At 37.8% G+C, this 24,920-nt stretch overlaps 3 protein-coding genes across 3 annotated transcripts; 1 reads left to right on the top strand and 2 right to left on the bottom strand.

Moving 5' to 3' along the window:
• Positions 1-1,235: 1,235 nt before the first annotated feature.
• Positions 1,236-11,682, bottom strand: LOC109008302 (DEAD-box ATP-dependent RNA helicase 3, chloroplastic). Its single transcript, XM_018988345.2, has 10 exons — positions 10,890-11,682; positions 7,452-7,588; positions 6,951-7,365; positions 5,121-5,219; positions 4,360-4,584; positions 3,656-4,033; positions 2,889-3,032; positions 2,695-2,790; positions 2,261-2,526; positions 1,236-1,711 (listed from the first exon to the last, which is right to left on the bottom strand). Exons 1-10 carry the CDS (start codon positions 11,343-11,345, stop codon positions 1,633-1,635), a joined length of 2,295 nt encoding a protein of 764 aa, XP_018843890.2. The 5' UTR covers positions 11,346-11,682; the 3' UTR covers positions 1,236-1,632.
• Positions 11,683-13,952: 2,270 nt separating this feature from the next.
• LOC109008300 lies at positions 13,953-14,924 on the top strand. The gene has a single exon (XM_018988342.2). The coding sequence runs from the start codon at positions 13,953-13,955 to the stop codon at positions 14,922-14,924; it is 972 nt and encodes a 323-aa protein (XP_018843887.2).
• Positions 14,925-22,576: 7,652 nt separating this feature from the next.
• LOC109008299 (uncharacterized mitochondrial protein AtMg00810-like) lies at positions 22,577-24,666 on the bottom strand. Its single transcript, XM_018988341.2, has 2 exons — positions 23,533-24,666; positions 22,577-22,660 (listed from the first exon to the last, which is right to left on the bottom strand). The coding sequence occupies exons 1-2, from the start codon at positions 24,664-24,666 to the stop codon at positions 22,577-22,579; spliced, it is 1,218 nt and encodes a 405-aa protein (XP_018843886.2).
• Between the last annotated feature and the right edge of the window lie 254 nt (positions 24,667-24,920).

Raw genomic sequence — 24,920 nt, 5'->3', positions numbered from 1 at the left:
CTGACAGATAAATGGAACCTATATGAGTAACTGATGCGGAAGCTCCATTAAGTAAATTGACAAAGGAATTATGAATAGGCTGATAGGAAGTGAATAAAGATATTGAATGGACCAAGTGATCGCAGTACCAATATTATCTAGTCATTAGAAGCAAAATTGGAAAGATTGATTTTCTTGATGGAAAAGATAGAATGTTTGGAAGATAAAGTGGAGAAGAGTTACCTAAAAGACGTTCAAGAGATGAAGAAGAGGTTACATTTGCTGCTTGTGATGTAGAGGCATGTGATTCCGAACTAAGAAGGGCTAGAAGTTGTTGGCATTGCAATTGTGAGAAATGTAAAGTAGGAGTAGAATCAGACCACATCTCCATGACATAATTAACATAGATGACATTGGCTATAGTTTCTTTAGAAAGAGAATTGAGAATCTAGGATAGTAAGGGTGCGGGCGAGGCAGGGTAGCCCCCTACCTGCCCCCTAACCCGCATGGGCGGGGTGTGGAGTTTTTACCCCCGGACCCCGGACCTCATCCCAGTGCCAGGAGGTAGGAGTTCACCCCTCATTCACCCCGCTCCCCACCCATTCAATAATGGATTACAACCCACTAGACCCAAAAATTATTTCTTAATCTAAAAGTGATCAAAAACACATTTTTTAACCCAAATTATAAATTTAAATTTCTAATTATGATTATATTTAAATTTGGTAGTGTATATTTTGTGTAAGTTGTAGTTTAATAAGGTGTCCCTTTTATAGATTGTCTTGGCAATACAAATCTCACACTTAAGCAATATGTGACTTTTGTATTGCCTTGACATAATTAAGTAAAAATTCTACTTAATACATATTATTATATTTCTATATAATAAAAATAATAAATATTTATAAATATGTATAAATATAAAATAAATATATATTTATATATTTTTTTTTAAATATGCGGGGTGGGGTATGGGGCCATAAAAGACTCCTCTTTCTCCCTCCCTCCCACAAAACACAATTTCGTCTGTCCTCTACAATTTGTCTTGAGGATGTAAAAGTTCATGTCCCACGTGCATCAGCAATATTACCTGAATCCAACTAAATGTTTTTACTCCCATAACACCATCGTCTTTTGTTTAAAGTCGATGGAGATAAAATGAGTGCGGATGTAAGCCCACCAAGGGCACCACCAAGGGCACAAATGCTACATAAGATCAATTCCATAAATTGCGTATATTTAGAAGAACCTTCCAATAGGCACTTGATGACAGTTTCTCTGTTAAGATAAGCATCGAGAGAGGCAAGTTCAGAGTCTCAGACCGGGGAATCCATTCACCAAATGCTGAAGCACCAATTACAACAAAATAACCGTCACATTTTAAAGACGGATATAACAATGCAGAACACCACAGAATCTCTATAGTTGGGAAATATCATCAGTACCAAGAGATTCAAGGTAGATAATAGTTCAATGGCTACGTTAATAGAAAATCAAAAATACAAAGACACTGTCAACCTTTGCAGCATCTCTCAATCTCATGGACCTATTGACAGGCTGTGTTGAAACATTCCAAAGCAAGTTTAAGCAGCAGCAGCCGCCGCCGCCTTACACTCATTTGGGAGATGAAACCTCATGAGGACTGCAGCACAACTAATAGCTTTTCTTGTTTGGGCATTCTGATGCCTTGTGCCCAGACCGTCCACAATTAAAACAGGAACCTCCAAAGCCTCTGTAACGCAAATTCAGATATCTGATGACTTTTATGCAGACTTGAACTATGACTGTTAACTTAAATACAAAAAACTCACCAATAGAAACAGACCCTTGAAAGAGGTTTTATGGGGTATTTGCAGTAAAATAAAAAAAATCAATGGTTAACTCCACCCTTGTAGACTGTCACTCGTCTAAGGAATGGGGCTTTAACTACGTCACCTTTATTTCTTGAGGGATGAAAATGCATGCACTTGTGCTGCTGGCTCAGTTACATGGAGGAGGTGAATGTGCAAGAGTGACTTGATTCTCATTCTGTAAAGAACATAGATATTCTATATTTGTGTCTTTAGTTTAGTCCATAAAACAGATGTGCTAAACAGCCCTTCTGTTTTTGCAACCCTTTTAATTGTCAGATGTTCCTACCTAGTTTCATTTACTACATAAGGGAATTGCCAATAAGTTACTTTGTAACACTCTTTCAATGCCAACTAACACGAGTTACAGAATTAAGGATATGTTCTTTTAGGAATTCACAAAACAGCAAGAAATTTTAAATGAGATATACCTGTCCCTGGTTCTTGACTGTCTACCTCCAATCAGCCAATCATCCCCACTGCTCTTTGAAAACCGCGACCAGCTGTTATCAGTTCTATAACTCCGATTACCACTCCTAAAAAATCCATCATCACTGTCAGAATTTTGACCACTGTCCCAACCCCTTGAGCCTCTAAGACTTCTCCGATCCCTAGATCCACGTCCGTTATTCCGATCCCTGCTAGAAAACCTGCCATAATAATCACTCGGAGGGCCATCATCTTGCAAGGCAGGCAACTGTCATTAAAATAGAAGAACAAAAGAATTCACTTCTATGTTGATAGTTTAATTCAAAGACTCGTACCCATAGAAAAACTTTAAATTAATCAAATCATAGCCAGCACATGCAACATATGTAGTCATGCATAAGCAACTATAATACAAAAGGGAAAAATCTATATCGACCTTGGTAATCTTGGAAATAGTGTTTCCAGGTGGTGTTTGCCTATTCAGCAACTCGTTTGCAATCTCCTCTGGAAGATCAAAAACAGCTCCTTGAACCTGATATAAGCAACAGCCATAACTTATAATAGAAAAATGGAATGCATTGATATAGAGTTACTAAAACAGAATAAGCAGTGCATATTTTATATACAAACCCTTTCATCAGCAATTAGATGTATTTTTCCAACTTGATCAGCAGCTGCAGGGTAAATGTCAGAAAGAAGCCCAGTGACATATCTAGCAGACAGGTATCTACTAGAATAAGGTGGATGTTGAGTCAATTGCAATGTAACCCATCCCTGCAATACAAGTAACAAGTATGAATAAATCATCAGAGCCCAATACAAGGCTGCAAATAACACCACAAAGTCTTAAGATCAACCAAAGAATCTTTTAGCACTATATATTTTAGCATATAAAATTCATGAATTCAGAATTTGCCATCTTTAGGAATCATGAAACTTCTGACATTGCAAGTAATGGCCCTGAGATTAGGGTTTTGGCATTCAAGGATTGAGCTGACTGCACTTTCCAAATAATTTTGTTTTTTAATAAGTTCCTTAATCAAGGATTTTTCTCTCTAGGAAACTACGATTAGGGGGATCAACCCTTCGATATCACACACCATACTTGGAACAGGTGGAGACAAGATCAAGCCAAAGGGCCATTGGAATCACAGGGATATCTTCATCATCAAGCAAATAGGAATTTTTCTTTTGCAAGCATTCGGTTGAGTTGAAAATCATTTGAAAACAACTGAACAAACTGCATTTCAATACTCAAGAACTGTTATTTCCAGAAGGAGAAACTGTTGATAAGGGAATTTGAGGACTAGTAAGCTTCAAACCAAAAATCAAAGGATCATCATTTAACTGCTAATATTGATGAGACCTTTACAAAAAATAGAAGGATCATTATTTACCTGCTCATGACTGATTAGAGACCGGGATGAAGGAGGTTGGGAGAATCCACTCAATTGTGCTAGTGCAGCTGCAAGAGCACTTATTCCCTGTTCTTCAATCAATTTTTGTGCAGTTGGCGTGAAAAACTCTATAGACTTGGCATGAACTCCAGTTAGAGCAGCAACTACTTGCTCAGCAGATGACTCCAGAACCTCTTTGATAGATGGTGGGCCAACAAACTCAAACTTGCATCCCACATCACGCTCAAGGGATCTCACTGTTCTCCTCTGGCTACTAGTAAACATGAGAATGGCAGTACCTTCTTTTCCTGCACGTCCAGTACGACCAGAACGATGCACGAAAGTCTCTGGATCATTGGGAAGTTCGTAGTGAATAACCTGGAGAAACAGGTAAAGAGTGAAACAAGAGAATTCCAACGCATCAGAAGAACAATCTAGAATCCTAATATTTGAGCAAAGTGTAAGGGTTGCAGATTTTTAATAAAAGCAAAGTCTTAAAGCTTGTAGGTGCAACAAGCAATTAGATGTACGAGTGAAGATTCCCAATATGAGTGAAAGTCTGCAACAGTTTTGTATCCTTTTTTTTTTTTTGAAAATGTATTCTTATGATACTAGATTTTATCTTAGGAAGCACATGATACCAGAATCCACAAAGCTAATACATGAATTTTATTATCAATTATAAAGAAATTCCACAAACTTACTAGGTCAACATTTGGGATATCAAGTCCACGGGATGCAACATCAGTGGCGACAAGCACTGTGAATTTCCCTTGTCGAAATCCATTTAATGTTCTTTCCCTCTGATGTTGAGATATATCTCCATGCAATGCTTCGGAAGGAATGCTATTTGTTAATGCCATCGAGACTTCATCGGCATCACGTTTAGTCTGTGTGAAAACAATGGTCTTCCCACCCTTTGCATATACCTGAAAAGTAAATTAACACTCAGTAAAATGTAAAAAAAAAAAAAAAAAAGATCCCCTTAGGTTTGAAATTAAATTAGACGAGTCATCCACAGAGACACACTAATGATGCAATGAAATTTGACAACAATATCTCCTGAAATATTAGAAAACTAGAACAAGAGATAATTATAAAAAAGAAAAAGAAAACTAGAACAAGAGAGTAACCAGGAAAAAAAGTTCAATTTTTTTAAATAATGAATGTCAAATATTTTGTCATGTATATTTGACCTTGCCTTTAGAAAAGTAAAGAAAATATTCTATTGATTGAGAGGTATACAGACAGTTAACATGATTATAAATAAATCACATAAGAGTAATGGAAATATAGATTCAAACACATACAAAGTAAAGACAAACAACTAATAAGACTTGAGACAGATCTTCATCGTTATGGACTTGCCAAATGGTTAAGGCTTTATGAATTATCCAGACTTCTAATTATAAATTAGATTACAAAACATCAGCTAAAATACTAACATATGACTGCCAACTCTTACTGTTATAAGGTCACTAAGAATGGTGCGCTTCGAAGTTGCAGTGGCTGTTATAGCATAAAGCTTTATCCCTTCAGCGAGCTTTTCATCTTGATCGCCAACCTATGGAGAGGAAGAGAAATGGACAAAAATAAGATTTGAAACTTAGGGCTCATTTGGACACAGAGATGAGACACAGAATTCTCAAAATTCTTAAAACTTTTTTTCTTTTGATGATGGGGGAACACCCCACAGCAGAGCCCGTAGGACTCACCCATGGAACCTAAACCCCCGGGGAGACTAGCAGAGCAATCCACTGCCATGGCCTCCCACTTAAATTGCAGTTTGATGATTGATCCCAGGGGGAAACGAACCTGTGACATGGGGCTCATGCATACAAGTCCACCCTTACCACTTGGGCAACCCATGGGTGGGTCTCAAAATTCTTAAAACTTCTCATAATTTTATTCCCAAACATCACTCAAACACAAAACACTTTTCAATTTCGAATCTTCAAATTTTTCATCTAATCATTATCCAAACACAAAAATTAATACAAATTCTACAAACTTCAAAACAAAAATAATGTTCAAACAACTTTTCAACTTTTTATTCAACATTTTCCCTCTCATTTCTCAATACTCAATAAAACATCTTAATTTAAACCATTTCACTAATATTCACAGAATTCTAAGGGGTTGTTTGCGAATAGAGATGATTTCACCTCATCTCATTTCCTTCTTAAATATCACTCAAACACAAATATTTTTCAATTTCAAATCTTCAACTTTTTCATCTAATCATTACCTAATCATTATAATTTTCCCAAACTTCCAAACAAAATACAAAAAAAATTCAACTTTTTCAAATACAAAATAATAATAATAATAATAATAAAAAATAATATTCTAACAATATTTCAACTTTATAATATTTTTAAACTTTTTCTCTATTCTTTCTCAAAACCCAATAAAACATCTTAACTCAAACCATTTCACTATTATTCACATATTTCTCATCTCATCTCATTCTCCAAACATCCCCTAAGATACTCTAAGTGTTCAAACGAACCCTTAATTTCCACTCTCGCTTTGATATTGATGTTAAACATGGACATTATTTATTTATAGCTCAAAGCATCATCAGAAGTATGTCATGTTTAACCATTACATATTGAGAAATCTGGGCCACTAGACAAAAGGCCGAACATGAAGATTTCTCAAATGCTATAAGCAAAAGCACTAACTTTACCCATAAAAGAATCTTTAAGTGGAAGTTAAAAAAAAAAAAAGTGATTATCTTACCATGGGAATGTCACAACTTGAAGTTTGCATCAAGCATTACAACAAATAAAAAACAAGTATCCCAAATCTCACAGTTAAGCTGAATAGCAGTTCACATACTTTTAACTGAGCTGTGAAGCAGTGGGTAGGGTGAGAAATTAAAATTAAATCTGTAAAGAGAGAGAGAGAGAGAGAGGCAAAAAAATCCAGATCACATTTTATTCAATTTGCCACATTGACTATCCAAGTGAACTGAGCAAACAGATCATAACCATGCGAATGAGGCTGGTCACATTATTTTTTTCTTGTTTTATCGCTAGGCATCTGCAATATGATAATCATCTTGTGCTCACCCCTTCTGCTATTAGAAAGAACATGTCATGGACTATTATAAGTGATAGGTAAACCATACACAAGGTGTCCATAAGCAACATTGATAGTATACCTCTCAAAATGTATACTATAAGGAGATGCTTATATGCCTTATCCCATGAGATTATCTAATCACGCATGATGTGGAAACATGAAGGTTCTGAAATTCTTAGGAGAATAAAAAAGAAATAAGTTGTACCAAATCAATTGTCAACGGGTCATTCAAATATTTCCGTGTCAGTTTCTTTATCCAACCAGGCATAGTTGCAGAAAAGAGCATGCTCTGACGCGCAGGTGGAAGCTTTTCCAAAATTACTTCCACATCCTCCTCAAAGCCAACCGCAAGCATCCGATCAGCTTCATCAAGGACCAAATATTGAACTTCCCCCAGTTTGAGGCTGTTACCTTTTATCAGGTCGATTATTCGACCAGGAGTCCCAACAACTACATCAACTCCACGGGAAAGCGCATTCTGCTGTGTGACATAAGAAACACCTCCATAAACACATACAGTATTTAAATAAGGTGCAGACTCTTTAATCTCTTTTTCCACTTGCTTTGCTAGCTCCCGTGTAGGTGCAAGAACCAAAACTCTAGGAAGACGACCAGACCGCCTGCAAAAATATAAAGAATTACATGACCACCAAATGTGAAACAAATTTCAAGCAGTAGCTTTTAAAATATTTGATATTGCAAAAACCTCTGAGACCCTCTTTGTTTGTCATCTTCGTAAAGGCGTTTAATAATTGGGATCCCAAAGGCTAGCGTCTTCCCAGTCCCAGTCTTGGCACGAGCAATGAGATCTCGACTTTCCAGTGCTGGGACTAAAACAGCTCTCTATATGAATAAAGGGAAAAATTATTTTCTTTATAGGTAAGGGAAAAAACTATCATAGTGTATATAAAATCTTATACATAAATACACACATACACACGAACAAGCACACACACACACACACGAACATGCACACACAGAGTTATTATTTATGTAAATAACAGAATAACAAAGATAGACATTCAGAATAACAAAGCAAACAAGATTTGTACCCTAAAATAGAAGAGAAAGTAAAATTATAAGACTTTTTTTGTAAGTGTAAAATTGTAAAACTACCTGTAAAAAAAGAGTGTAAAATTGTAAAACTTAATTAGAAGAGGAAAACTGGAAAATTCGGAATCTAGGAAATGAAATAAGAAGAGGCAGGTTGATATGTAAAGCCAACTTATTTTTATCGGTCAAGCCAACTTTAGCACTCACAAAATATCATATACCATTGAAAAGCATAGAGAAGGCATTCATCAGTTCATATTTATTCCGGATCATAGGTGTGCTTTACATAATGGTAGCATTACATGAAAGTAAATTTTTGGAGCAACTAATTTGACTCAGTTAGATAATCAAGGACTGTGCTAAAAGAGTTTGAATACAAATCAAATTGATAAATTGCATACCAAAATATTATTAAGTAAAAAGCTATTGCTTTAGCAGCATCCGGGTTGCTAATATGACAGTTGATCATATGTACTCTGAGAAGCAATACTAATTCCACTGAAGTTGAGAACAGTAGAACTTATTCTAAAACCTAACAGAGCTATATTGAGCCATCGATGAAGTGACCTAGCCAACAATTGGTTCTTGGGTGGGACTTGACTTAAACTGCTTGCCGTATCTAAAGTAGCTACTGGCAAAGAGGGAATCATCAATTCTTCACTGCAATCGCCCGTCCTTCTCAGCTAGGGAAGTATGATAGGTCCTAGTCGAAGAACGCATGCATGAAGGAACAATAGAATGCATTGAATCACAACATTACACGATAATCGCCACTGAGGGAAGGAGAATAACCACAGTTCAGAGTAAATAAACAGCACGCCAAAATGGTTACATATTTTAGAGAAATAAACACACACACACATGATTGCACTTAGGAAGTTAAAAGTAAAAGTTAATAACACTTAGCATGCACGCGGCATGCTATACACGTTACAGCTGCTCTATTCATGCATAACAACTATTCCTCAGATCTTTTTCCATTAACTACCGATGACACTCCTGGCTCCTGAACTCCAGCAACTTTATAATTTTATTCATCACATTACTCTCATGCACTTATATCCCGTATCTCGGGTTGGGTTTATACTTAACATGGCCTAAATTCTATGCAGTAACTTTGATAAAAAACACTCTTTCCAACTTGTCTACTTATTTCTCGTCCTTGTTCCTGCTTCCCATTAAGGTGGCTCAATATATAGAGAAGCTAGAGCATGAATTTTATGGGGAGGAATGGATGATGAGTTTAAATTCCATCTGGTGAAATGGTTCATGGCATGCTCTCCAATCTCAAAGGAGGTTTGGAAATTTGGAATCTCTAGGTTTTTAATAGCACTTTATTGAGAAAATTGTTATGTAGATAGATACCCATTAGAAAGGGGGGCTGTATGGAGGACCATAATTGACTCAATTTTTGGTGAGGATTGGGGTGGATGGTGCACAAATGAGGTGATTGAACCATATGGGATAAAGCTTGAAAGCACATAAGAAGAGGGTGGGGGACTTTCTCTAGATACATTCAATTTGAGGTGGGGAATGGGTTTAGAATCAAGTTTTGGCATCACCTATGGTGTGGTAACAAGCCCTTACAGGAAGTATATCCCGGAAACTTTGGAATTGCGAGGTCGCAAGAAGCCTCAGTTTCAGATCTCCTAGAGCTGTCCAATAGCTTTCCTTAATGGAAGGTCACTTTTTTCAAAGCCGCACAAGATTGGAAAGTTGAAGCATTCACTGAGTACATCAATCTTGTCTACTCTACTAGAGTGAGGGTGGGAGAGGCATATAGGATCATCTAGAATCTGTTGAACAAAGGGAAGTTTTATGTTCGTGCTTTCTACAAGTCTCTCATACGAAACATAGAAGAATATTTAAAAGACTAAGGCCATGTTTAGTTAGTGAAAGTATTTCATCTCATCTCATCTTATCATTACAAATTTTCCAAATTTTCATACAAAATATAATAAATAATTTAGCTTTTTCAAATACCAAAACAATAATAATATTAAAAAATAATATTTTAACAATATTTTATTCAACTTTGTATGGATGGCTTCCTTGGGGAAGATTTTTACCCTCAATAATCTATGAAGACAAAGAATTATCATAATGGACTGGTGTTGCATGTGCAAAAAGAGTGGGGAGATTGTTGAACAATTACTTCTTCATTGTGAGGTTGCCATGCCCCGTTGGAATGAATTCATTGCTAGAATGGGATCAGCTTGGGTGATGCCGCGAAAGATAGTTGATTTCCTAGCAAATCGGAGAGGCATACATGGTAATTTGCAAATCTCAGCAATATGGAACATGGTCACCATTTGTCTATAGTGGCATCTTCAGAAGACAAGGAATGAAAGAAGCTTTGAAGAGAGTGGTCAAATAATGAGCTTAAAATTTTATTTTTGAACATTTTACTCCATTGGTCGATCGTAATAGATTTCAATGGGCTGAATGTTCATTAATTCCTTGTATTCTAGTATTCTAGTCAATCATGCCTAGATGTTGCTATTGTATATGTCATGTGTACCTGGGTTATGCCTATTTCTCATCAACAAAACTCTTATTTACTGATACAAAAGGCCTTTAGGCCTTTTGAAGTGGCTTATCAAAGTAAGATAAGAAAAGGCTTGATAAGCACAGTAAGAGACTTCAAGAAAAATAAATAAGCACAACAAAAAACCTAAGCTAGGTTGGGAAAAGTCCTCTCAGTAGCTCTAGTAGTCCCCGTTTCTGGTGTTGTAGTCACCTTTCAATGGTTCCCTTAATTATGTGCGAATAAATTTCCTACAACCCCATCAATTAGTAAAGCTAGAAACTCTTCCACGGGCCCCTGTCCTCTGCGGACCATGATGGAAGTTAGATACCGTATTAGCAGCCAAACTCTGCGTAAATAAAAGACAATAAGAATAAAAAATGATAGCATCCCACTTCACAACTGAATTGACAATCATCAATAATTTTTTTTTTTCATTTTCTTTCTTTAAATTCCTAAATTTTGTTTAATGAAAAGTTATTTTCGTTCAAACAATTCAGGAAATTAAAAAAACTGAAAAAAGGAAAGTTGTTCAGGAAAAAAGGGAGAGAGGGGATAATATACTTGAATGGGGAAAAGGTGAGTAATCCCACGGCTCTCGAGGGTATCGACGAGACTCTGAGGTAAACCCAATTTGGAAATGGTGACTTCTTCCTCACTCACAGAGGCAGCAGAAGATGGTTCCACCTCAGAGTCATAATAGTCATCCAGAGAGTCTTCTGGGGAACCACCACTGAGGCCTTTGAATGCTTCTTCACTTAGGACCGAAGAATTGGGGGTGGCAATCGCGGACGGAACCAAACCAAGGCTCTGCTGCTTGAAGCCACTCCTAAGTGTACCGCCGGATTCGAAAGAGAAGGGCTTTTGGCTGGTGTTGTAGGCTTTCGGAACATTATTGAGGTGAGACTTGTCCGATAAGGGTAACAAAAGCAAAGGCGTTGTTGTTAATGTTGCCTTCCTTCTATAAAGCTCGAGTGTTGGAGTTCTGTAAATGGACGAAACGCCTATGAAAGAAGCCATGTTTAAAAAGCAAAACTACTGTATTTCCTATTTAGTGACAAGAGTGTGCTCGCTTAAAAGTACTATAATAATATAAACATATAAAATGGTTAGAAACGGTAGAGATTCTGAGGCGTGGAGGCTTTTCAAATGATGGAATGGGGTTTTCAAAGGAGGGAATGAGGCTTTTCAAAGGAGGCGTGGAGGCTTTTCAAAGAAGAAGAGGGAGATAAGGCCACAACCCTTCTGGAAAATGTATGGCCTTTGAAACCTCCACCTCGGTTGCTACTTGCTACACCACTAAACTTCTATGGAATTGGGACTATGACTCTAGTTGCGACCTGTGGAACAGTGGAAGCGTCGTCTCGACCCATTGTTTTTCTCCTTTGTTTTGAAACACCAAAAATAGAGTTGTGCTAAATATAAGTTATCCTGCACATCTACTTAAAAATATATGATTTTATATTTTTATCCTCATATTCAAAGATGTGGGACTTATATTTAAAATTTTTTTAAAAAATATACTTGGAAAATTCTTCTCATCGTGTCATACTGCATATATTTTTTTTTTTTTCCTTTAGTGTATAGATAATTAGTAAAATAATTTCTTTAATTTAACAATAATAAAGTAAAAAATCAAATATAGTGAATGATGTAGAAATCATGTGTCAAGTACTATTTCTTTATTGATAATTCTATTCTACACTGTCTTTTTTTCTTTATTGATAATTCTGTTCTACACTCTTCCTTTCTTTATTTTTTTCTTTATTGATCCGAAAACCGATTGTCTTTCCTAATAATAGCCTCGGCATGAAATCTCTCGACACTGTACTTCCGATAGCTATAGGAATTAATTTTAAACTTAGAACTTCCGGCCTATATGATTACAAATGGCTTGTTTCAGGATTACTAAACTCCTAGAGTTAACTTTTTTATTTATCTCGAAGTTTCGGTTCTCATAAAAAAAAACTACATAAATTGACATAGATTGATATAACTTATCATATTTATTTTGTAATAAGTAAATATATAATATGATTAAATTTATAATATGATGTACCATTTGAAACTAAATTAATTCATCACGAAATTTTTTGTAGTCCTTTTTGTATATTAATATTTTGTTAGGAAAATATGGATATAAGATATACTTGCATTCGCTTTACAAATTAAAGAATAAGATAAAATAATAAGAAGGATGGAGGGGCGTCAATTTATTCCACCGAAGGGGCTCAATGATATTTAGTACAAAAGTTCCATCACACCGTGTGTGGTGAGACTTCGCGAGGTAATTGGAATGACTTTAATTCCACCATAAGAGCTCGCAGGGTGCTGCCATGGGACTGGGTCTTGGTGGTCCGACAAATCACTCTACGCAAGGCTCAAACCCCTCTGTCCCGATAGAGCTCATGCCAGTTGGTTAAAGACGGAAACGTCCACCTGCTTATCCTAAGACAATTATGATATTCGCTCATTCAAAATGAGTGGATAGCCCGAAAGCTCCGAAATTCAAATTTCAAATAGTGGGCAAAGGAGTTAGTCCGGATGATCCTAAGAAGGCAAGTTCTCTATTTAAAAAATCCAGGTACACTAATGAAGCTCTCAAATAATTTTGCTCTAAGATTCATATCATTATTGACTTAGGCATCAGAGGGGCTTCATCCAACCCTCAAGCCATCTTACTTTTTGGTTGTAGGAGATCGAGAGTGCGTAGTGGTGAGACACGATGGAGGAACCCTCCTGTTACGCCAAGTTTATGCGGTCGAGCACCTTTCCTGCTACACTCCACTCGCCAAGGTTATGCCAAAACTCTCCCACAACCCTTCTCACCAAGGTTACGCGGTCGAGCAACTCTCCACAACCCTTCTCGCTAAGGTTACATGGTCGATGAACCCTCCCATTACGCCACTCGTCAGAGTAAAGCGATTGAGCAACTCTCTTGCTACACTCCAGTCGAGCAACTCTCCCGCTACACCATCTCATCAAGGCTACATGATCGAGAAATTCTTCCGCTACACTCCACTTGCCAAGGTTCCACTCGCCAAGGTTACCTGGTCGAGAGACTTTCCTGCTACATTCCCTCACCAAGCCACACAGCTAAATTTCGGATAAGTTAATTCCGTCTTTAGTTTTTTTTTTCTTGTTTGTTCTTCTTGAACTTGATTCCACATGACTAAGACCAGAACTAGCTACATTCATACTCCGTAAATCAATAAAAATAATTTTTGAAACAAAACAAAGACAATAAATTCCTCATTGGCAAACGTTCATCTTACTTAATATAAAAACCACAGCTCAAAATATACAAACTACTAAGGGTCAGTTGCCCAAAATTCAACAAAACAAAAAGTACAAAAGTAAAACATTAAGGGAGATGAGGAAGAGGGAAGGCGTCCGACATAACATCTCGCCCGAAAGAATAAAAGTAGTGATAGGTGGCAGGACTGGCCCTTATCTCTCTCCATTTCAAGTTATAGAGATCTGTCTTGAGATGTGCAAGCCGAAGCTCCCGCAGCTGCTTAATCCCGATTTTGAAGCCAATGCCAAAACCACGATCTTGGATTGAGCGGACATAGTTCATTTGAGGAATAAGGTGACTAATCTACTCTTATGAGTTATAAGGGAAGCATGCGTGGGAATCTATTCATTGAAATTCATTTGCAGTATCTATTTCTCTATATGGTATCAGAAGAGCCACCATCAAACGAGTCACCGATCCGAGTTACCACCGTGTCTTCCTCCTCTGATCAAAACCCAAACTTCAACCTCAATACACAACCTCCTTCCGCAGCAGAAAAACCTCTCATTGCTCTCAACATCACTGCCCAAATCAATGAAAAGTTGACTCCCTCCACCTTTCCTCAATGGTGTGCTCAATTTGAAGCACTCCTTATTGGCTATGATTTACTAGATTATGCCGAAGGCACCCTTCGGTGCCCCACTTCGGCTGGCACCGCTGCTGATGAGCTGCGCAAGATCCATTGGATCCGACAGGATAAACTTATCCTAAGTGCCCTTCTAGCCTCTACAGCCCCGTCGATCACCCTGCTCATTGCTACGGCAAAGACCTCCCATGAAGCTTGGAAAAAGCTCAACAATTTATACGCTAGTCGCTCACGCACTCGTGCTATGCAGTTAAAGGAGGAACTCACCTTAATCCAGCGTGGAAATCGGTCAATCACGGAATATCTCCATGCGGTGAAGGCCTTGGCTGATGAAATAGCCATTATTGATCATCCAATTTCGGATGATGACCTAACCCTTTATGTATTAAATGGCTTAGGTCCAGATTTTCGGGAAATCGCAGCAACAATCCGAGCCCGAGAATCCTCTCTCGCCTTTGAAGAGCTGCACGATCTGCTGGTTGGCCATGAAGCGTATCTGAGACGCTTGGAAGCTGCAACGCAGCACCTGGTCGCTTCCGCCAATTTCACGAAGACGAAGCAGTCTGCACAAGGGGGAAATTCATCGTGGTCCTCCAAGAGAAATGATCCTTCTCGTGGGCCTCGCGGATCCAGCCCAAGTCATGGCGCCCAATGCAATGGACGTCGCTCCAACGCAAATTCTGGCAGGCCCAATAACTCCAATTGGCGCTACTAGCCCAAATGCCAACTTTGTGATCAGTTGGGTCACATTGCCAAAGCCTGTCCACAATTTAATTCACAGAATGTCTCTATCAATTGTGCCACAACCTCAAATGGAAAGGATAAAAATTGGTTGCTTGATTCGACTGCTTCTCATAATATCACGGGTGATCTCTCCAATTTATCTCTTCATTCCGAATATGATGGAACTGATGAAGTTCTTCTTGGTGATGGTTCAGGTTTGACAGTCTCACACATTGGTTCTTTGACCTTACAATCTCCTCATCGCACCTTTACATTGCGTGATACCCTTTATGTTCCTAATCTTTGCAAAAATTTAATTTCCGTTCATCATCTCACTAAACAAAATAATGTCTTTGTTGAATTTCACCCTTTCTATTTTCTTGTGAAGGACAAGATCACGGGGGCGATTCTACTAAAAGGAGCATGTAACAATGGCATCTACACCTTCCCGGAATCAATGGTGTCGTCACAAAAAGTTGCTAATGTGCATGAACAGACTTCTATTGATGGGATGGCACAAGCGTCTTGGGCATCCTTCTCTTAAAATTGTCCACCATCTTGTTAAGAATTTTTCTCTTCCTACTTCATCCAATAAAAATTTGTCTCCAAGTTCAACATGTTCATACTCAAGATCAATTGGCTGATCTGTTAACAAAGCCCTTGTCAAAACAGCGCACGGAATGGTTACGTAACAAGATTGGCCTTGCCGATGGAAGCACAATCTTGCGGGGGCGTATAAGGGAAGCATGCGTGGGAATCTATTCATTGAAATTCATTTGCAGTATCTATTTCTCTATACGAGTGGCCCAGCTCCCGATTTAGCTTGGATACTTTCGATTCGGAAGCAGCCAAGTTTTTCTTGTAGGGCTCCCGGCTCTGATTCAACACCAAAAAAGGGCGATCGTTCTCCTTAAGAGAATTCTCAACAGCGGCCAAATCCTGCTCTGCCTTAACTTTCTTGCCCTGATCTATGCTTAGTCGGGTGTTGGTTTCCTGGCATTCTTCCTCGGAGGCAGTCAGGCGGGTAACATAGTCAGTTTTTGCCTCCTGCAATTTTTCCACCTATTTTTGCACTTCACTCAGACGGGCAGCCAGATTTGCAATTCCAGAGGAAACCTCTGACCTTACGGCCTCCTCAGCCTCCAATATGAAGTCCAGTTCAGCGTCCGCCTAGTCCATGATGTCATCTAACGAACTAGTCTAAGGCACCTGAGGGTTCCTCGACCCTTCTCCTTCGCTCGCCTGAAGGGAAAAGGGGACACCCCAGGAAGAGCTGGATGTGTCCAACGACTTGGCCCTTAGGCGAGCTTTCTTCTTTTTACCCCTGCCCCCCTTTTTAAGTTTCCCGCCGACGAGGAGGAGCCCAGAATTTCGCGACCAAGCACATGGGCCCTGCTAGGTACCATCATCAATCTATTGATGTTGGTGGGCATCAAGAGGGCGTCAGACCAAGTGGACCTAATATTAGCAATCGCCCAAGATTGAACTAGGCAGATGCGAGCTTCCTTTCGGGAAGACAACAAAACCTCAAGGTCATGCTCGTCGGGAACGGGCAACTAAGACATTCAAACGGGGAATTCCAGATGTGAGGCTTCATCCGTCAGAAATTCCCACCCCCTACCCAAAACAAAGAAAAATTTCTTCGACCAATCTTTGGCATGGGAACACTTACGCTTCTGCTGCACTAGTTTGCTGCGGGACCTAAAGCTACAATGTTTCCCATCCAAAAGCCTAAACCCGTGAAGAGAGAGGAACTCCCGAGCGATAAGGTTGGGATAATCATCACTAGTCGGCTCCAAGACCCGCCGCCACAAAACGCAGCTGGTCATTAAAATACACCAAGGGTTAGGCACCAATTGGACAGGAGAAAGGCCTAAGACCTCTAAGACGTCACGAACAGACCGCACAAAGGGCAGACGAAGCCACATGGTAAACATAGCTAAATAGAGGACAACATAGACTACCATACCTCTGACGTCAACGGCTCCATGTCGCTAGCTGGGTAGCGACAACCCCACCGAATCTGGGATATTGAATTGGTCCCTCGCAACATCCAGTTCTTGACGTGAGAGGGTGGAAACCCAGCGATGGTCTTTGAAGATGGAGTGGGAAACGTCTCCTTCGATGCTAGGGTCAACCACAACACCTTCGCGATGGGCATAAGACTCGTGGGGTCGCGAAGAACCACCACCATGAGATGGGCTCTTACTTTTTTCTTTTCCGGTAGCCATGGATACACAGAAAACAAAGGAAAACAATGCATGAAGAAGGAGGAGAGGGCTTGAAAGCACGAAGGGTTTCAGACGCAAGAGAAGGAAGGGAACACAAAGCTTGTGCAAGAAGATCGGAAGTGAAGAAAAAAAAGCGAAGTGGCAGGGAACAATAGATACTAGTGGCAGTTGACAAAGGGGAAGGTGTATTGATTCTGATAGACGTTCTGGGGGAATATCAAAGCAAAACCCGAAACGTTGCCCCAAGAAAGAATCTCACCGCATTGTGTGTGACAAGGACTCCTGAGGTAAACGGGAGGGCTTTGGCCAATTCAAAAGGCGCAATACCTCATGATTTAAAAGCCCCATCGCATAAAGCACGATGAGGCTTCGCGGTATAATTGGAGGGGCGTCAATTAATTCCACCGAAGGGGCCTAGCACCTCGTGGTTTAAAAGCCCCATTGCATAACACACAATGAGGCTTCACAGGGTAATTGGCGAGGCGTCAATTAATTCCACCGAAGGGGCTCAACGATATCTAGCTTAAAAGTCCCACCAGACCATGTGTGGTGAGATTTCGTGGGATAATTGGAAGGGCTTTAATACTGCCATAAGGGCTCGCAGGGTGCCGCCTTGAGCTTGGGTCACGATGGCCTAAAAAATCACTCCACTCAAATCTCCAACCCCTCTGGCCCAATAGAGCTCATGCCAGTTGGTTAAGGACAGAAATGCCTGCCTACTTATCCTGGGACAATTAGGATATTCACTCATTCAAAATGAGTGGATAGCTTGAAAGCTTCGAGGTTCAAATTTCAAATAGTGGGCAAAATAGTTAGTCCGGGTGATCCTAAGGCATATTCTCTATTTAAAGAATCTAGGTATGCTAATGAAGCTCTCGAATAATTTTGCTCTAAGAAGATTCCTATCCTTACTGACTTAGGCATCGAAAGGGCCTCATCCAACCCCCCAAGCCATCTTACTCTTTGGTTGCAGGAGATCGGGAGTGCATAGTGGTGAAACAAGTCCTTAACAAATGATTTAGAAAAGAAGAATCAAGTATTGAGGCACGCTGTGATGGAAAATTTCCTTAGAGTGGATTGAGCTGCCTGCAAATCTTAACATGCATTAGACTTTTTGACAATCTACTCCCAAGATATAACAACGTCAGTTCCTGTTAATTTGATTTTTGGTCCGTACAAAAGAAGACCTCAAACCCGATATAAAATAGCCAAGGTCTAAAGAAAGAAAGACAAAATAAAAGAAGAAATGTTTCTCTGATTTTCTAGAGAATTTTGATGAAAGTAAATTCATGGGTGGGGTTCCCAATTTATAGAAAATGATAGAACTTTTGTAAAGTCACAAATTCTCAATTTGCAGTGAATACAACATGTGTCAATTATAACCAAACAACACAAGATTTCGTGTAGTCCAATGGTGGATGTCCCTTTTCCCCAAGCGCACTTTGATTGAATTTTTCCTTCTTTTCCTTATAAAGCGAATTTTAACATTGTGCATATATTAATACTAAATATAGTTAAAAATTTTAAATTAGCTGATTAAAAATATTTTAAACATAAAATAGAAGAGATTTCGGGCTAAGTACTATGCATCAATAGAGATAGCTTGTGGGCTTGAACGTATACCTAGTGTAAGCATGTTTTCATATGAAAGATCTATGATAACTAAGTCTTGAACCAAAGTCTTTTAATTTAGCCTTCTTCATACCACAAACACAATACAACATATATTAGGTTCCTATCAAGGTGGTGCATAAAAGTCATTCATTGTATCTTGGATTCATAAGCGTTCTAGGGAATAACACAATTACCATAGACTGCAGCCCCACAGTCACACTCACAAAAGTGTTTCCTTCAAGGGTACATGTAATTTAATACCTCCTCTTAGTTTTGGACTCATTTGAAGCATTTAGCTTTTCATTTACCAATGTATTTGTAGTACTCACACCCTAGGAATTGATCAGTAATAATATTTTAATAGTGCTCTCTAACCACTCAAGTGGCTTGTTCTTTCCATTAAACCTTCTTCTTGGGATTTCCAATCAAGAAGGTTGGATTTCCATTGCCGGTAACATAATTAATGGGCTTCAGGTGACATTAATCTTAAGAAGTTCGATCTCATTATTTACAACTTATTTAAAAAAAAATATATAGAAAGCATGACATCCTTGAAAATTAAAAGGTCTTCCTCTATATAATAAGTATAAAACTCATGTCCAAAGTCTTTCTCCTTTCTCACCCATTTTCTTCTTCCAAGTTCATTTTCTAATCTAGAAGAATTCTCAGGATTAAATAAAATGAAAAGTTTATTAAAAGACTCGTATTTTGTTTTCATCAAGTAAACATAACAAAATTTAAAAATATCATATATAAAAATAATGAAATATTTATTACCACCTTTTGAAAATAAATTATTTAAATAGAAACTGTCACTATGAATTAGACCAAGTAGTGGCGAATTTCGTACAACAAATTTAAATGGTTTTCTAGGTTGTTTTGATTGAACACATTAAATATTTTTAATTCAAATCAACAAGAACTTTAAGAATAATCTCTAAATCCATTATTTTTTAACATTATGACAATTAATATAGCCTAATCTAGTATCCTCTATTGAAGAGGAACATATAGAAAGTGCAAATTTATTATTAGAAGCAAATTTATCTATTATATTGTTTTAAAAATTTATTACATACAACCTATTACTCACATAACATTTCTCCACAAATGACCCGTATTTAGTTATAATAACTTTATTATATTTAAATGAAAAATGCGTAGCTTGCCCCACTAAGTCAAAATCCACTAATTACGTTTCTCCTTACATCTGACACATAAAATACTTCTGCTAATGGAATGGTGTTTCCGTACGTTAGTTTGAGTTCAACTTTTCCTACTCCAAATACTTGTGTAGAGGTAGAGTTACTTATCGTTACTTTCATGCCGCCTGTATTATGATACAATGAAAAAATATTGCAGTTAGAAGTGTCTACTATCCAATTAGTAGCACTACAAGCCAGATAAACTTGGAGACTTATAGTTACATGTTGTTCATCGGTTCCAACGGAATCAGTTTCGGAAAGCACCATATGAGTTTGTGGGTTAGGCCATCTTGATTATTCGTTGTCTTGATTTTTCCTCTTCTTGTAGCAACGATTTTTAGCCAATTGACTTGATTTGTGACCATTAGGGGTGGCAAATCGTGTATATTATACGATATGGGTCAACCTGAACACGACCCATTAAACTTAACGGGTTAGATTTCCAAACCCTAACACAACCTCTTAAAATAAATGGTTGACACGACACGATCCGTTTTGACCTGTTATGAATTAATTAAAAATATATCGATATGACATGACCCATTTTTACCCTTTTTGACCTGTGTCAACCCATTTCAATCCATTTTTGTAAAGGGTTGAATTGACCCAAATAATTTATTTGATCTCAATATCTCCCAAAAATATAAAACTAACTAGATAAGTATAAAATTACAATCCAAACAATAAAAATACCAAAATTACCGTCTAGAGGAAGTGTGGGAGGCAATCGTGACTCGTGAGAACTAACTCAACTAAGAACTGAGAAGTAGAGTTAGGAAATACAAAATAAGGTTAGGGTACTTTTGTTTTTAGGTTAAAAATGATATAATTGTATTTAACGGGTCAGTAACTTGTTAAGCGGATTGACCCGTTAGTGACTAGTTAATGAATCGTGTCTTAATGGGTCAACCTGTTTTGATCCGAACCCGTTAACATCAAACCCAAACCCATTAATTTTGATTTGTGTTTATGTTGGGTTAACGAGTAGTATCACATATTGCCACCCTTAGTGACAGTTAAAACAAATGCTTCTCTTATAATCTTTGTTGAATATAGGACTTTGGTTTTAAATTGTGCCCATAACTAATTTTGCCCTTATTGAATTTGGACTTATGGTGAAATGGGTTTCTATGCGTTCTTTGGCCTTCTACAATATTTTCCTTAGATTGAGAATTAGAAACCAAAGGTGGGATGAGATCATTTTCGAAGTAATATTCTTGGATTCCAATGGTAGAAATCAAAGTTTTCATGGTCATATCTTCAGTTTTATGTTTCAAAGATAGACCAAAATCTTTCCATGAAAGAGGCAACTTGGAGACACTTGGTAGTACCCATTCCTCACATGTCCAATTCATGGTAAATGATAGTTAACTCATGCGTTTACTCTATCACAAATTTGGAATCATCCATCTTAAAGCCAAGAAATTAGCTTGTGGTTTACTTAGCCATTTTGCCATCTTGTACACCATATTTCTTATCAAGTGCATTCCAAGTCTCTTTTGACAGACTTATGGCCCGTTTCGATTCAGAGATAAGTTGAGATGAGTTAAGATAATTTTAGATGAGTTAAATAAAATATAGTTAGAATATTATTTTTTAATATTATTACTGTTTTGGGATTTGAAAAAGTTTAATTGTTTATTATATTTTGTGTGAAAATTTAGAAAAGTTATAATGATGAGATAAGATAAGTTTTCAATTCAAACCGGGGCTTAATGTGTTGGTAAACATAAAAAGTGTATCACTTAAATGCTTAAATGATTTAAAATCATATACCTATCCAAATTTGAACATGCATTTGGCTTGTTGACAGTCTACTCCAAAGGTACACTAACGTCGATTTTCATTAATCTCATTTTTGGTGCACACAAAAGAAGATTTTTGAACATAGTATAAAATAGCCAAACTCCAAAGACAGAAAGATACAAAACAAATGAGCAAGTGTTTCTCTAATTTTCTAGAGAATCTTGAAGTGAGTAAATTTGTGGGTGGGGTTTCCAATTTATAGAAAATGAAAGAACACATTTACCATGTGTCAATTATATCTAAACAACACAAGGCTTCGTGTAGCCCAATGGTGGACGCCCCTCTTCCTCGAGTGCCACACACTAGTTTGAGTTACCAATTTGTCACTTCGTTTGAATTTTCCTTCTTTTTCGCATAAAACAAATAGCAATTCCCCAGGATGGGACTCAAACTAGGGACTACCAAAATAGCAATTCCCCATGATGTGGCAGTTGATAAGAAGCACGATATGATTGGAATTGTGATTGCTGTCAGAGATGAGGAAGGTAACTTTCTGGCCACCATGAGGAACAAGCAAGTTCTATTTCCTGATCCATTGTTAGCAGAAGCGAAAGGAGCCCTTACAACAGTAAATTTTGGTATTGATCTGAGAATGAGAAAGGTAGTTTTAAAAGGTGATTCCAAAAGAGTAGTAAAGAAAATTCAGAAACAAGTGGCAGATGAAAGCTATTTTGGGATGACCATTTCAGATATTAGGTCAAGAATGACATGTTTTGATGTTTGTAATATTAAACATATCCATAGAGAAGGCAATGTAGTTGCACATACACTAGGTAAAAAAGCTCTACTTAAATCAGAGTGTATGGTGGATTTGGAGGAAACTCCCCACTGTCTTCAGTGTCTATATAGTACAGTTGATCAATGGAATGAGGCTTTTTCAGAAAAAACAAAAAAATAAAACAAAAAACAAAAAACAAAAAAACCAAGGACTACCACGAAGAACCACAAGGGCCGAACCATTGAACCAAAGTAGTAGTTCATGACATTGTACACATATTAATATTAACTATGGTTAAAATATTTTAATCAACTAACTCTAAAGCCAACACATTTCTCTTATTTATCTAGATATTTTTTCACAAAATGAAAAAAAAATCTTCTACTTGCAAGTTGGTATGGAAGACATACCATTCACATTATTGACGTGGTAGGATTTGATTTGCAAGACTCGAATATTTAATTTTTCATTGTAGATCAAATCATAATATATCGTAGTGTGAAAAGTGTGTAGTCCACACCAACTTGTAAATAGAAACTTTTATTTAGATATCAAAGCCTATCCTTCTATCATAATGTTGTATTTATTCACTAAAATTAGGGTTACAAATAAACAAGCTTGCTTGAAAGCTAATTGAGACTAACTCAATCAATTTCAAGTTTGGACTGATTAGGTAGAATTAACAGATTTTGAGAAAAGCAGAGAAAATGATTAAAAACTTGTCTGTGTATTAATATTTGTATATTTACAGTACAACAAGGTATGTCTATATATAGCAATGTACAATCATGTGGGAATGAGGGAATAAAATTCTAACAGATTGAGACAAATATTTAGACAAAATTACATATCAGCCATTTGGATTTATTCTAGAAAATTCTGCATATTCTGAATTGAGTTGAGGAAATGTTGATGAGCTGTGATGACCCGTGGCACTAGCATTGGAATTGTGTTGCCTTGTTGGCAAACTTTGTACAGATTTTAACCCCCCCCCCCCCAACAAGATGGAGAGTGGATGTCAAGAACTTCGATCTTGAGCAGAAAAGAAGACAATAATGGAGATGGAAGAGCTTTGGTAAGCAAGTCAGCCAACTGAGAGCTGGATGGAGCATATGTAGTAGAGATTGTTCCTTCTTGTATTTTGTCACAAATTAGATGACAATCTAATTCAATATGTTTAGTACGCTCGTGGAAAATGGGGTTGGCTGCAATGTGCAAGGCAACTTGGTTGTCACAGTACAAGGTAGCAGGCTTTAAGTGTGGAACTTTGAGATCAGCAAGGAGATACTTCAACCATACAATTTCACAAGAGGCAGCTGCCATTGATTGGTATTTAGCTTCAGCAGAGCTTCTAGAAATGGTTGTCTGCTTCTTGGATTTCCATGAGATGAGAGAATGACCAAGAAACACACAATAACCAGTGGTGGATCTTCTGGTATCAGGGCAAGAAGCCCAATCCGAATCACAATAAGCAGTGAGGTGACAAGTGGAAGAAGAAGGAAAGAACAAACCTTGACCTGGAGAGTTTTTGGCATATTTCAACACCTTATATGCTGCTTGAAGGTGAGGGAGCCGAGGGGCTGCCATGAATTGACTGAGCAAGTGAGTAGAATAATTCAAGTCAGGTCGAATAATTGTTAAATATAGAAGTCTGCCAATAAGTCTTCTATACAAAGTTGGATCTTGTAGAAGTATGCCTTCATCTTTTGAGAGTTTGAGGTTAGAATCCATTGGAGTGGAGCTTGATTTACAACCAAGCAAACCAGAATCATGCAAGATATCTAGTGCGTATTTACACTGACAGACTTGAATACCAGTAGGATTACGAGCTATCTCCAAACCCAAAAAATACTTGAGTGACCCAAGGTCTTTGATCTTAAATTTAGTATCCAAAAATTGCTTAAGGTCTAAAACAGCTTGTGAATAATTAGGGGCCACTACTATATCATCGACATATGCAAGTAAGGCAATAAAAGAGAGGCCAACTTGTTTGGTGAAGAGACTATAATTTGCTCTTGATTGAATGAAACCAAAGCTAATTAAGGAGGATGAGAATTTGGCATAGCATTGCCGAGAAGCTTGTTTAAGGCCATATAAACTTCTCTTCAGTTTACAAACTTTGTCTTTCACTTTAATCAAGTAACCAGGAGGAATTTTCATGTAGACCTCATCTTCTAATTCGCCATGTAAGAAGGCGTTGTTAACGTCAAATTGGTGGAGAATCCAGCCTTTGAAACGGGGGAAAAAGTTTCATGGTAGCCCAGCCCCTCTTGTTGTGTGCATCCTTTAGCAACCAATTGTGCCTTGTGTCTTTCAATTGTGCCATCTGAGTTGTACTTAATTTTGTAAACCCATTTTGAACCAATAACTACTTTGCCTGATGGGAGATCAACAATGTCCCAAGTGTTGTTCAA

The sequence above is a fragment of the Juglans regia genome, chromosome 12 (assembly GCF_001411555.2).
Source record: "Juglans regia cultivar Chandler chromosome 12, Walnut 2.0, whole genome shotgun sequence".
NCBI lineage: Eukaryota > Viridiplantae > Streptophyta > Magnoliopsida > Fagales > Juglandaceae > Juglans > Juglans regia.
This window is presented reverse-complemented; position numbering and strand designations above follow the sequence as displayed.

Bases quoted from the DNA above. Each gene is read 5' to 3' on its own strand.
- LOC109008299 (XM_018988341.2), bottom strand. From the start codon at position 24,666: ATGAAAATTCCTCCTGGTTACTTGATTAAAGTGAAAGACAAAGTTTGT. The intron at 22,661-23,532 runs GTTCTTGACATC...TTTCTGAAAAAG, and splicing joins CTTTTCTGCTCAAGATCGAA to CCTCATTCCATTGATCAACT.
- LOC109008302 (XM_018988345.2), bottom strand. From the start codon at position 11,345: ATGGCTTCTTTCATAGGCGTTTCGTCCATTTACAGAACTCCAACACTC. The intron at 2,791-2,888 runs GTTTGTATATAA...TGCTTATATCAG, and splicing joins ATCTAATTGCTGATGAAAGG to GTTCAAGGAGCTGTTTTTGA. The intron at 2,527-2,694 runs GTCGATATAGAT...TTTTAATGACAG, and splicing joins CTATTTCCAAGATTACCAAG to TTGCCTGCCTTGCAAGATGA.
- LOC109008300 (XM_018988342.2), top strand. From the start codon at position 13,953: ATGCGTGGGAATCTATTCATTGAAATTCATTTGCAGTATCTATTTCTC.